Here is a 13,879-nt window from a genome sequence, read left to right as displayed (position 1 = left end):
GACAAAAGAAAAATATAAATTGGACGTCATCAAATTAAAAATGTTCATTCTTCAAAGTCAAAAGTGAAAAACAATAGACAGAATGAGAGAAAACATTTGCAAATCACCTATCTCATAAACAACTAACATCTATATATGTGAAGAACACGTACAAATCAAAAGACAACCCAGCTTTTAAAAAATGGGCAAAGGATCTGAATAGACATTTCTCCGAAGAAAATATACAAATGACCAATAATCACATGAAACAATACTAACATTATTAGCTCTCAGGGAAGTGCAAAGTAAAACCACAGTGAAATACCACTTCATACCCACTAGGGTGGCTAAAATAAAAAAGGTGGATATTAAGTGACAAGGATGTGGAAAAAAAAATCGGAACCAACCCTCAAACTCTGCTGGTATAAATGTGAAATGGTATGGTCTCTTTGGAAAACAGTATGGCACTTTTTCAACATGCTGAATATAGTGTGATCATATGATCCAGCAATTCTATTCCTGGTTATATACTTAAAAGAAATGAAAACCTGTGTCTACCAAAATTGGTATGTGAATGTCCATAACATCCTTATTCATAATAGCTCAAAAGTGTAAACAACTCAAATGTCCATCAACTGATAGATGGATAAATAAATGTACATCTGTAAAATGTATTATTTGGCAATAAAAATTAAGTGACAGAACACGCTACAGCAGGGATGAACCTTGAAAGACATTATGCTAAGTGGAAGAGGGCAGTCAGGAAGGGCCACGTATTGTATGATTCAATTCATGTGAAATAGGATGGGTAGGCAAATGTGTAGGGATGGACACTAAACTAGTGGTTGCCTAAGGACTGGGGGAGTTTAGTGGAAATGAGGAGTGACTGCTTGTGATTGTGGTATTTCTTTGGGTTGTGTTGAAAGGTGAATATACTAAGAATAAGAAAGAGAATATACATATGATAAAGCAGATAGATCCTGTAATTACTTGTAGGATTTAAAGCCTCTTGTTTCTTGCATGATCCCATGCAATGTATACGTTAGGAGTAATACCATATGTTGTGACTATTTCACAGATTTAACAACAAAACCTATAGGGTGGATGATATTAATTGGGAGGAGACGCCCAGAACTACATTTAAAACATCAGATGGTGCCGAAATCACCTTTGTAGAGTACTACAAGACGGTAGGAAATCTTTCAGTGTATCTAAATCTTTTTTTTTCTTATTCAAATATGTCTCATAATATATGTATAACTTATAGTCATGTGTGACAGAATGAGTCATAATCTTGTATATAATATAAAATTTCTCTTTGGGGTTGAAAATAGGTACAAGTCACTTGACTTGTACCTATTTTCCATGTATTAGAGTGCCTTGTATAGAGGGTAATGTCATATAATTAGAATGGCTCCAATATGACCTCTCCAGTAAGTGTTAGAAGGGGCTATGGTAGTTTTAAAATGCTGGATTATTGGCTAGAAAATAAAATGTCAAGACTTCAGATATGAACACCTTCCCTTACGTAGAAGTTTCAGCCCTATAGAATTTGGTTCAAAAAGAAGAAAAAGACCAATTATCATCTGAATTGATGTCACTTCTGTGCTAAATCTCATAACTCCTGAATTCCTCCATCTTGGTTCACAAAGAAACAAGTAAACTTAGCTTAGTGAACAAAGATACATAATTGATGAGGTTGGTTTTCTAGCTTTGGCAGATAAGAGAAAGAATTCAAGGAATTACAGGTATTTGTAGCAAATGGAAAGAGCCTATAATTAAAAAGAACAGCTTGTATTTTTCTCTGAGGAATGCAAAACCTAGTTACTTGGAAGCACGGAGGCTCCACAGAGCCCTGTGACATCGCTCCAAGGGGGTGGTGCTAGTACGGCCTCATCCCCACTGGTGCTCCATACTAGGTGCTTGTTCGCTCAATCCAAAGAGCATGTAATGAGGGCCCATGACACATCTTGGGTATACGTTGGTAAGACCACTGTGTTCTCTGTTCTTAAGGATCTTGCATCCTTGTGGCGGCAAGAGAGCTGGCAGACAAGAAGAAAACCTATATTAAGGGATATATGCAGATAATTAAGAGGTATCGTGGAGAATGTCTGGTGGCTCAGACTGCTGGTCCTAGAAGTCTCTGAGTAGCTGGTGTGTGAATGTCAGAAAGGAGCAAGCTGTGTGCAGATTGGGGAGGAGAGAAGAGACCCCACCTCCAGGATGGGGCTGACGTGCCCAGATCCCAAATGAGTCTAGAATGGTCTGTCAAGAAGTAAACACGGGGGCGCCCGGGTGGCTCAGTTGGTTAAGCGACTGCCTTCGGCTCGGGTCATGATTCTGGAGTCCCGGGATCGAGTCCCACATCGGGCTCCCTGCTCAGCGGGGAGTCTGCTTCTCCCTCTGACCCTCTTCCCTCTCGTGCTCTCTGTCTCTCATTCTCTCTCTCTCTCAAATAAATAAATAAATAATCTTAAAAAAAAAAAAGTAAACATGGTTATGGACGGGACGTGTATGGGTTGGAGGATGTGAAGGCAGAGGATGAGGTGGGGGCCACGTTGTATAAAGTCCTGTCTACCTGGACAAATGGGATTTTATTGTCCAATGGTATTATACAGATGGATGAAGTGATGTATCTTATTTTACAGATGTGTGTCTAATGTACAGGGAATGGGCTGTCTGTGGGTAAAAAGGGAGGCAGGGACACCAGTAGGGAGGTGGTTTAAGTCCGTGTAGGTCTGTGATCATGGTAACCTGCACTGGAGTGGGGGAGGATAGGTGCAAACGGGCAGGACTTACCGACAGCTCCGATGTAGTGAGAGACAGTAAGAGTAGACTTCTGGCTTTATCCGAGGAAGTGGGTGGAGGCTGGCATCATTTACTGCAATGGGCGAGTCTGTGTGAGGAGCCGCTTTGGGGATTGTTGGGCTCTGATGGAGTTGCAGACAGGGTTATCAGGCAGACGTTGGCTTGTTCGTTCTCCACCTTTCACCTCAAAGGTCCTTGATTGAAAAGAGCCACGTTGGGTATCCCAACATCATCTGCACCCCCAGCCCCCTCACACTAGCCTGCAATCTCAAGGCCTTTGTGGCCACCTCCCCCCGTTCTGTTGTGCCCCTTGCATTTCAGAGCATCCATCCAAATTTGTAATTCTGTATTTGAGTGATTGTGCATCTCTCCCATTGCCAGTAGACGGAGTTCCATTGGGGCAGGACAATGTTGGTTTGGTTCCTTGTAATATCTCTTACATTTTATACCATGATTAGTACATAGACGTTCATACATATATATTGTATATTATATATAATATATGTTCTAATATATAATAGTTCACACATGCTGGCATCACAGAGCAGTAGGTTTGGGAATAACTTGAAAGAGCATTTATGTGAAGGCAAACTACCTTCTTGGCATGTGTTGATAGGAGGAGCCTTGGATGCAAAAGAAACATAAGACCATGGTTTCAGCAGGTTTACTTGAGCAAAACAGATGGGCTGAAATAATTGAAATGACTTGGGTAGTCTCGGGAGGCCCTGGTGAGAACCCAGTCTAATAATAGATGGCAACATAGTTGTGTGGTCGTGAGACCTAGAAGAGTCCCAGGATCCACAGATGAGCCCTTAGAAGGAAAGTACAATCCTGGCTTTCAAAGAAGTTTTCGTAATAATGCAAAGCGGGACAACAGAACTATTTAGAGGCAGAAGTTGATGTTGCGGGAGAGCCTTCTAGGATGTCACAGGACAGCTGTAAGAAATAAGTAGCGTGCTTCCCAAAGTTCTCAACAGGAAGAATAGCTCGTACAAAGGCTTTGCTAGACTGGGTGGTAGGAGTGGTGGTCGAGGCCCTAAAATGACACTATGATTCTGCATACATGTAATATACATCTACCTATACAAGCTTCTGCCTTAAGACTCTAGAACCAGGCTAATGGGGGTGAATCCCGGCTGCCTTTCAAATAACTACAGACCACTTTAAGGAAAAAAAAAATATACATGGTCTGCAAAAAGATCATGAGAATTAAAAAAAAAAAGTAGTAGTTCAGCTCAAGAGGAAAAGAGCCATGAACACTAGATTTGAAGTATTCTTGTCTCAGGAACTCCTTTGACATTCTCGAGGTGCTTAATAGACACATCCTACCAGAATTCATGTGGCTAACTGATTACAGATGAGGACCTCACTGATCAGCATGAAAGGAGCTATGACAAATCATCACTTTGTGTTGGGAGAGTAAAGGCACTTTGTTGTACAGGACTTGGAGCCTAGGGGTAGGACCGTCTGGGTGGGATGTCTTGGCACACGCCTTTTCCTGCTGGAAGAGTTTAGGGGCAATGACAGAGGAGGCATGTTTGGCATAGCTGGTGGTATCACAGCTCCAGAACATGGCCGGGTTTGTTGTCCCCCGTCAGTTTGGGAATCCTCTTGAAAGTTCTCAATTATGTGTAAAGAATTTTTAAGACAGTACTGTAGCGAGAAATACATATTCCAAGAGTTGGTCCCACATCTACCATTATGAAGTCAAAGAAGGCAAGTACAATGACCCCAATATAAAGTTTGTGGGTCCCGTTCTCCTCGGCTCCGTGTGTTATAGGAAAAAAAAAAAAAAAAGGCCATCCCCGGGACATCTAAATTAAGAGAACATGAAGAGTATCTTTAATGCGTTCTTAAACCTGGGGAAACAGTATCCCCAGCGCACCCCTGGGCCTCTGTTGGCGATCCAAAAATGCACTGTTGTACCTATTTATATGACTTTACTAGGGCTTGGGGGACAGTCACGCCAGTGTTCGTTCTTGCTTCTTTTGAGCAGCGATATGATCAAGTGGTCACTGAACTGAATCAGCCACTCTTGATCAGCAAAGGCAAGTGGAAAAAGAGCCAACGGGACACACCCCAAGAGCCTGTACTGCTGGTTCCTCAGCTATGCCACCTGACAGGTACTGCAGATTCATGCCTTCTTCATAGAAGACCACCCCTTTCATCCCCAGATGTCATGATGTAGGGGTGCACGCTTTTCACGGTACTCCATGTGACCCAGAGCTGTTTTCTCTCCGTTGGCTCTTCCTCTTCCACATAAAACCAAGGCCTCTCATGTATAAATCTATTCTTGCTTGTTGAGCAGTATCTTTTTAATTTCTTTCAAAGGTCTAACAGATGATCTGCGCAGAAATTACAGGGTGATGAGAGACTTGGCTCTTCATATGAGGTTGGATCCAGAAAAAAGGCAGCACGAATTACAAAAATTGATGAATGCTATACAGACGTAAGTGCTGTTTTTCTGTGTGTGTGTGTGTGTGTGTGTGTGTGTGTGTGTGTGTGTGTGTCTCCTGAAGTTGAGACCTGTGCAGAACTCTTGGCATCTCAGATACTCCAACTAAAAAATGACAGGTTGGAAGAAAATGACCTCTTGGGGGAACAACTCTATTTGTTCTGTCAATGCAAAGTTCAGGGAGGTCTGGAGGGGGAGCATGAACTAGAAAGATCCTAAGCGCAGACGTGAGAGCAAAGACGTGATTTCCGAGTACTAGGGACCTTCCCGGCACCATGTCAGCACAGAGGGCCAATGACAAGGCATCTTAGGTTAGAGGGGAATTTTGCAAATGGATCATTACTTTTGCTTATTTCCTTGAAGGAGGTTTGATCCTGTGGAAATATTTTTCCTTTCAGAAATAAGGAGGTACAACAGGAACTTCAACTCTGGGATTTGAAATTTGATGCCAGCTTCTTGTCCTTCTCAGGAAGAATCTTGAAAGAAGTAAGAATTTTTCAAGGAAGACGAGTGGTAAGACACTTTCAAAATGGTCCCGTTTTAGTTATTCATTTAGTCATTTGGGGTCAAATGAATAACGTGGAGGAACTGACTCAGGTCAATACCTGTCACTCCTCTCTCTCTCTCTCTCTCTCTCTCTCTCTCTCTCTCTCTCTCTCTCCTTGGGCTACCTGTCCTTCGTCTAGGGGAGAGCAAGCAGATGTTCCATTGAAATGCATAGAACATCCTTGGCATAGAGGATCCTTGGCATCTGTATTTTATCTGTTAGTGTTGTGGTCATCTCGCATGGCGAAACAATCTTCCAAATGTTTCCTTAAGAGTCAACTACCTAGAATCCAGACAATCCAGAATAACCCACGATGGAATTCCAGTATTACTCCCCTCTATCTTAAGGAAAAAATAAGTAATTCAGTCACGACTGAAGGTTAAAATGGTAACCTTTCAAAAGGAAGTAGCACAGATTGGCACTGGAAAGGCTCTTCAATATGTATATTGATCAGCAAAGGCATTATACATATATATATATTATACAAATTTTTCAATGAAATCTTATCTCTTCCAGTTTGACTCCCACCCACAATTTGCAGATTGGTCAAAAGAGACAAGAAGTGGACCCTTACTCAATGTGAAGTCACTAGATCATTGGCTAATACTCTATCCTACAGGAAACTACAGAGCAGCCTCCTTCTTTCTACAGAGTCTACGAAGGGTCACACCCACCATGGGCATCTCTATGAGAGAGGCAAAAATGTGAGTTGAGCCGAAATTACCTCCATTTAAAAACCGGTTGTTAGCTATCTGAAAGTGGAATCAGAAGAGACTAAATTAGACGAATTGGTCACTTTATCAAAACCCTGAAAGTTTGTAAACAAAAAAGTTTAGTCTGTTCCAGTAACAGGTAGTAGAATAGGCTTTTGTGATGTATGGTTTGTGGCTATTGGGATACATGCTAAGGAAGCCAAAAATTGAACTTATTTTTGTTTAAAGAACAAACTTTTGGGGCACCTGGATGGCCCAGTCAGTTAAGCGTCCAGTTCTTGGTTTCTGCTCAGGTCAGGCTCTGGCTCAGTGAGAAGTCTGCTTAAGATTCTCTCTCTCTCTGCCCCTCCCTCCATGTGCACATGGGCCCGCTCTCTCCCTCTTTCATGAATAAGTAAATCTTTTAAAAAAGCCTTTCAACTGAAGTAACTGTCTTAACATTGTATTTTGTTTTGTTTTATATCGGGAGTCATGTGCTGCATAAAATGTTTACTCTTCATTACCTTTTGAATATAGATGTTATATACTTACTTTCTAGACTTGAAGTAAGCGATACAGTCCAATCCTATACAACTGCATTAGAAAATCATGTGTCCTCCAAGACACAGATGGTAAGTATCTATTTGTTAGTGGCTTCATGTCTTGATACACAGTGTTATAAATCACATCTGTTCAGTTCTGAGTGGTAGACACTCAAAATCTATCTCAAGTTCTCTGTCCTTGGCAGGGTCTTCTCCAATTTCTGTCTCTTCTCTGAGGCTCTCAGTCTGTTCATGGTCTCCAAACTTTCAGACATGTTCACTGGGGGGTGGCCAGACCCTTTGAGAGAAAGTGGCCTCCTTCTCTCCTGTCTTACCCCTATCACTTTATGACCTTGTTAGACTGGCTGAGCCCCAAAGAGGCACAGTCTGGTATTTTCATCAGCTTGAACAGCTCTTCCTAGGAGGAGACTGGCCCGTGCTGTTCCAGAAACCGAATTTGTACGAGACATTAGCTGACTGCTCTCAGAAAACTCAGAAATCATCACATTAAAAACTTAGAATCTAGAAGATGTTGCACTTAAATTTAAAAGCTTGATTTACTAACCTACTAAAATATACATAAATATATAAAAAGAGGGAGGGATGGGTGTGTGTGTGTGTGTGTGTGTGTGTGTGTGTGTGTGTGTGTATAATCTGTACCCAAAAGATGAGGTGCTTTAAAAAAAAAAATAGTATGCATCAAAACCTGTATAAAAGAGCAAACTAATAATGACAGGGGGCCTTAGGCCCTTGATGAATGCATTAGGAATGAAGTCTGAATCTTAATGCACTAAGTGCAGAGTGAACCAAAATAAAGTAGAACAAAATAAATAACAAAAAGCAGAAACTAAGCAGAACAACAAATCTAAAGCCAAAAATATTAAAACTTGATGTTGTCAAGAGTACAGAAGAGAGTCCCAAGGAGGCTTGACAATATTAAGAACAAGAAGAGTTCATGATTAGGAGACGTGCTGGAGAGTAAAGAAATATTAGGAGAACACCATGGGCCAGGGGTGCCAGTAAGTCTGAAAACTGGAGAACTCAAGTTTTTAGAAAAAGAAGTAACTGGTTAGTGTGGGGAATTTTAGGAAAGATAATTGCAGATAAAATGTAAACAAAAGGCATGTAATGCATTTGATTTCCACATTCCTTCATGTGAAAAGAAAAACTCACTTCATCTAGAATGAGAAAAGAATGTCCCTAATTTGAGGATATCTGCCGCAGAAAGCCTTCCTAGAAGCATCATTGTTAAAAAAGTATAAAATGTAAAAATATATAATGTATAATATACATATAATAATACATACATGTCAAGAACAATACCGGGAGGATTGTCCTGTCCCAGTCCAAACCCAGCCACACAGTAACTGCCCTTCCTCACGGCTCCGTGTCCTGCTGGAGGTCCGAACGAGTGTTGGAAACTTTGCCTGCTGTCTGTACATCAGGCAGTTCCCAGAACTCCTGAGCTTGTTTGCTGGGGGGTAAAATGGGGACAGTATTGATCTCAGTAGGTTATTGAAGAATGAGCTGAGTCGAGTACAGCGCTTGGCAAGTGCCCCTCTCATGGCATCCGGCCTGTACGAGGTGACTGTCCTGAGAATGGTGCATTTCAGTCTGTGCTTTTGAACCCTCCCATATTAGTTTCATGATAAACTCCTGGAAACAGAATAACCAGGATGTAAGGGCTTTGCAAGTTCAAGGGATTCATACATACTGCCCGTGCCTGCCTCCCAGACTTCTTCCACGTGGTCACCTTCACAATTATTTAATGGACTGGGAGCCTGGGTGGCTCAGTTGGTTAAGCGTCTGCCTTCGGCTCAGGTCATGATCCCCGGGTCCTGGGATCGAGTCCCACATCGGGCTCCCTGCTCAGCGGGGAGCCTGCTTCTCCCTCTGACCCTCTCCCCTCTCATGCTGTTTCTCTCTCTCTGTCAAATAAGTAATAAAATCTGTAAAAAAAACAAAAAACAAAAACACAAAAAAACAAAAAACAATTATTTAATGGACTGGGATTCCAGACCCTTTGCCCTCATGGACCAGCTATGATTGAATGAATAGACTCTGCTTTATCAGTGCTCCGCCTACAGTTTCCTTGATGTGGCTTCCAGTTCTTCTAGCACCATGGTGGCGTCCTGGACAGTCTCACTTTTGCTTTCTTTCAAGGTCGTTTGCGTGCTGTCCAGTGAAAAGAAAGACCTGTATGATAGCATAAAACAATACCTGTGTGTCAGTTGCCCGATCCCAAGCCAGTGTGTCATCGCACGGACCTTAGACAAACTTCAGACGCTGATGACCATTGCGACAAAGCTTGCCCAGCAGATGAACTGCAAGATGGGAGGTGCCCTCTGGAAGGTGGACACAGGAGTAGGTTGGATTTCGTTGCCTTCTCTTTATTTCAATTGTGTTCAGTGGAATTTGTTAAGACTCTGTTCACCTATCTGGAAAACGTAATTGCTTGATTTTGCTCCTATTGTGTTCTAACTCCATGTGCTACCTTTTTTTTTTTTTTTTTTTTAATTTTAGTTACAGAATACGATGTTTATCGGTATCGACTGTTTCCACGATATTGTACATCGGCGGAAGTCGATCGCAGGCTTTGTGTCCAGCATCAATCAAGAATTGACACAGTAAGTGGACTTCGGCCGACGTTGTATAGATCACAGCCAGCTGTGGGCCCACAGGAGAGGTGGGCCCAACTAGTGTTGGTTGACAAGGTCCACGGACAAAGTGTTTTCTTCCTCTTCTGGCAAAGTTATGCTCCAAAAGCGTTTGATGTGGAAGGCGCCATGTCATTTTTCTGTTGCTGCTTACCAGATTATGACAAATATGGAGGCTTAAGAGGACACTCCGGTGTCTGCGCCCAGGTCTGGCGGGCAGCCATCTGGCACCATGTGGCTCTCGGGTCGGGCACGTGTCAGCCAAGCCACATTCTCCTCTGGAGGCTGGGGGTCCCCTTCCAAGTGCACATACTTGTGGCAGAATCCTTTTTTTTTTTTTTTTAAGCCAGAGGACAGAAATCCCAATTTCCTTGCTGGCTGCCAGCTACAGGCCCGTCTCAGCTCCTCAGGTTTCATCCACATTCTTTCTCGAATGCCCTGTTCCCCCAGGTCACACTGAGTCCTTGTTCTGCTTCAAATCTCTCTTCGTCTTCTGCCACCAGAGAAAACTGTCTGCTTTTCAAGGGGCTCATGAGATTAGATAAGGTCCATCTGGAAAACCTCCTCATAAAGACAGCCATGCCATAGGACATAATCACAGGGCAATGTGATAGTCACAGGTTCCAAGCATTAGGACAGCTGGGATTCTGCCCACCAGCGGCTCTGATGAGCAGTGAGTCTCTGCATGGGGACCATGAACACAGGGGGAAGAACTCAGGCCCCACATGGGGAAGACAGACCTAGGAATATAACCCGCAGCCTATAGGTACAGGATCTGGTCTTCATACATCTATATGTAAGGGACCTGCCAAAGAAGACATGCTTTCATACCCCATGTTTCTCCTTTGCTTCAGGCACACTTTTGTTGTCTGTGCTTAGAGTAGAACCTGCCTTCAGATGAGTTTACACACTCTTCAGTTTATAGTTTCTTGAGCATGAGGACATGTATGACCACAAATCACTGCTATGCTTACTGATGATCGTGGCCCACTAGGTATAATTCCAGAGTATTCTTTAAGGAGGATCCATCTTTATTTTCACAAATGTCATCATTTTTTTCCAGTCATATTCTCTTTTGATACAATAACATTGGTTTGCTTTTTGTGTGGCGTGGGGAGGTAGAAAAGAACGTTGCAACAATGGGAAGGAAATTAAGTTTTCATTCAGTTCATAGATATTTTTGATCCCTCGCTATATTCAAATGCTGAGAACAGAGCAGTGAAAATGTTGCACCAAAAAGCACGATCTCATCACATGGAATGTACATTCTGGAAAAGAAGCAGGCAAACAAGCACATTACATGTCAGGTCATCGTAATACTTTGAAGTAACTAAAATACAGGGGATAGAAACTGGAGACAAATATTGCTCAAGTAGCTTTTACTGTCCCAAAGCAGATGGCTCCCACAAAGCAGATTATCATGGATGAGCCATTGTTTAAGACATGAGCCTGGAAGCAGGAATCTCCAGGAACACTGGCTGTTTATTCTGTCGTGTCCACCAGTGGGTGAGACGACAGTAGTCCTGCACAGTGAAAGTGCGCATAATTTGGAGCAATGGTAACGAATGCTTCCATTCCGAATTCCTATTTGTGTGCATTCACAATTTTAATAGACGCCCTGGGGTACAGGAAGAGACCAATGCTTCAATCTCTGCAGGGGGATCAAAGAATGGATCCGTAATTGGATCCACGGCTACCCATAGTGATTTTTTTTTTTCCTCAGAGGTCCCAGATGAACTCAGAATCAAAATGATGGTATTTTCAGTCTTGTTTCTGAAACCGATGGCTGATTTTTCTCCCAACAGGTGGTTCTCTCAGTGCCTCTTCCAGGAATCGGGGCAGGAGCTTGTGAATGGGCTGAAAGCCTGCTTGGAAGGTCAGTGTCCCATCAACGTTGGAGTGCCTGACTCTATACCGGTAGTTGTCCCCCAGGGGACATTTGGCAATGACTAAGGACACTCTCGGTTGTCACAGCTGGGATGGAGGTGCTACTGGTGTCCAGTTAGCGGCTAGAGACGAGGCATGCTACAGAAGACAGCAACACCCCCACCCCCATGGAGAATTAGCAGGCTCAAAATTTCAGTAGTCGTGCTGGCGGGAAATGCTGGGCTAGCCTGAAGACTTAAAAGCAGTGACAGTGTCCTGGAGGCTACAGGGTTGAAGTTGTTAAAAATTGCAGTGGTCATTTGGTTCTGAGTTATGGCTTATTTACCCAAATTTCTGGTTTCCTTCCAGCCGCCCTGAAGCTCTGGTGTAAACATAACCTGTTTCTGCCACAAGCTATCATTGTGTACCGGGATGGAGTGGGGGACGGTCAGCTTCAAGCATTGCTGGACCATGAAGTACCACAGATCGAGTCCTCCTTAAAATCTGTGTACCCTAAAGACTCTGGGTATATAAACTGTAAAGTACATATTTTGTAAACTCTACAGTTCAGTCTTTGAAACGAATCTGTAACAATCATGACATGCAAATTAAGAGAGAGCGGGACACAGAGGGCATCAGTCGCTGGGTGGGGAGAAGACGGACGACCCTTCATTCTTGGACTTTGTGCTCCACACCCAAGTCAGAGGGCAGAGCAGAACTGCAGCGTTCCAGATTGCATTCTTCCCGTGGAATCCCTAAGAACCTGTCCTTTTTTCTAATCTCCCTGCAAGCCTTGATGTAGGGGGTGCTTGGCTAACCTCAGCTATTCGTTAAAATCCACGAACACAGCCTGGTGGTGGCTTGTGTTTAGGCAGCTCATTTATTCTGGAGTTTGTAGGTCGCAGGGCTGGCAGGATCCCTCTCAGCTGCCTCTTCTGACCCCTCCGTTTGTTGGTGGGGCCTGGTGCCCAGCATAGATATGAGCTGCCGTGACCTTGTGAGGAAGTTCCTCCCCCTAAGATGTGGGTGGCTGTGAATAGAAATGTCTTTTACTGCTTAAGTCGGGCACAGGGAGCTAGGACATAAAGTTGGGGTGTTGGGGGGAACTGCCTTCTGCAGATTCTTAACGGATCCTGTGTGTGTGGTGTTTCAAGACTCTGAATGCCTCTGGGACAGGAGAACAGCTGGTGACACCAGTCCTTATTTTCAAGGGTCAAACTAACTTTCATCGTGGTGAAGAAACGAATAAACACCAGATTTTTTGTGGAGTCTGAAGGAAGACTTCGAAACCCACTTCCAGGAACAGTTATTGATGTGGAGGTGACCAAAAGGCAATGGTAAGCCCCCCCTTTTATTTATTTAAATAAACATTCCCTTTTACTCAAATAGAAATAGAGGGTTTTTTTTAAAGGTTCGCATGGTTTAGAGAATGGATTGACCTAAAGATGGTTAAAAATTACATGAACAGATACACGTGGGATTGTAGAGGTTTCTGTCTTTTTCTTCTAGAATTTAAAGTATATGCCATAAACATACTGAGATTCTTGGTTTGTTAGGAAGAATGGTAGAACTTCCGGTTAGGCAGAGATTTGTCGATTGTGCAAATGAGAGCATTATGTAGAACCCAGCATGGGAAATGAAACAGGACCTTCATACCAGCCGACAGGGAGAAGTGAAGGAAAATGAAGGAAAGACAAACATCGATCAGTCTAGTAGAAGGCAGGAAAGGGTTAAAGCAAAAAGCAGGTGGGAAGGGATGATCAATGTAAAGCGTAACCTAATAGGTATGAGAAGAAATCCCGTACCTACCAGCGGCTGATGAACCTTGCCATTTCTATCGTTAGGGGGTTTGAATAGATTTCGGTGGTTCTCGGGGAGAGGCCTAAAGCATCCATCCCTGGAACTCTGAATTGCGTTTCCCTGTTGGACCATATCCAGCGTGCCAATGTCAGGTTCCTGCCTGGAGGCATCAGGGCAGACGCTTCTGTAGAAATTCCATGAGCGTTATGACTTGTGTCAGTGGCCGCACAGCCTTTTATGGACTTGCTTTCCCAAATCATTGCCCTGCAGTTGGGTGGGCTTCTGAATGTAAAGGAAACTCTGTACAATGGGGTTCTGTCCATTTGTGTCATGTCAGATACTAGGTTTGCTAAGTTTTTTGGTTTTTTTTTTTTTTTTAAGATTTTATTTATTCATTGGACAGAGAGAGACACAGCGAGAGAGGAAACACAAGCAGGGGGAGTGGGAGAGGGAGAAGCAGGCTTCCTGCCGAGCAGGGAGCCCGATGCGGGGCTCCATCCCAGGACCCTGGGATCATGACCTGAGCTGAAGTC

At 43.3% G+C, this 13,879-nt stretch overlaps 1 protein-coding gene across 1 annotated transcript in view; it reads left to right on the top strand.

The window, feature by feature from the left end:
* Positions 1-13,879, top strand: part of PIWIL3 (piwi like RNA-mediated gene silencing 3) — a 56,765-nt gene that overhangs the window by 40,957 nt on the left and 1,929 nt on the right. The window contains exons 7-17 of the mRNA XM_073886873.1: positions 1,058-1,169; positions 4,784-4,910; positions 5,119-5,236; positions 5,641-5,755; positions 6,306-6,493; positions 7,041-7,113; positions 9,187-9,387; positions 9,547-9,650; positions 11,486-11,556; positions 11,916-12,072; positions 12,758-12,883. Of these exons, the coding sequence (XP_073742974.1) occupies positions 1,058-1,169; positions 4,784-4,910; positions 5,119-5,236; positions 5,641-5,755; positions 6,306-6,493; positions 7,041-7,113; positions 9,187-9,387; positions 9,547-9,650; positions 11,486-11,556; positions 11,916-12,072; positions 12,758-12,883 (1,392 nt within the window). The remainder of the gene's footprint in view (positions 1-1,057; positions 1,170-4,783; positions 4,911-5,118; positions 5,237-5,640; positions 5,756-6,305; positions 6,494-7,040; positions 7,114-9,186; positions 9,388-9,546; positions 9,651-11,485; positions 11,557-11,915; positions 12,073-12,757; positions 12,884-13,879) is intronic.

Source organism: Callorhinus ursinus, unplaced genomic scaffold, assembly GCF_003265705.2.
Source record: "Callorhinus ursinus isolate GAN/ISIS: 27379988/994484 unplaced genomic scaffold, GSC_fseal_2.0 scaffold72, whole genome shotgun sequence".
NCBI classification, from domain to species: Eukaryota; Metazoa; Chordata; class Mammalia; order Carnivora; family Otariidae; genus Callorhinus; species Callorhinus ursinus.
This window is presented reverse-complemented; position numbering and strand designations above follow the sequence as displayed.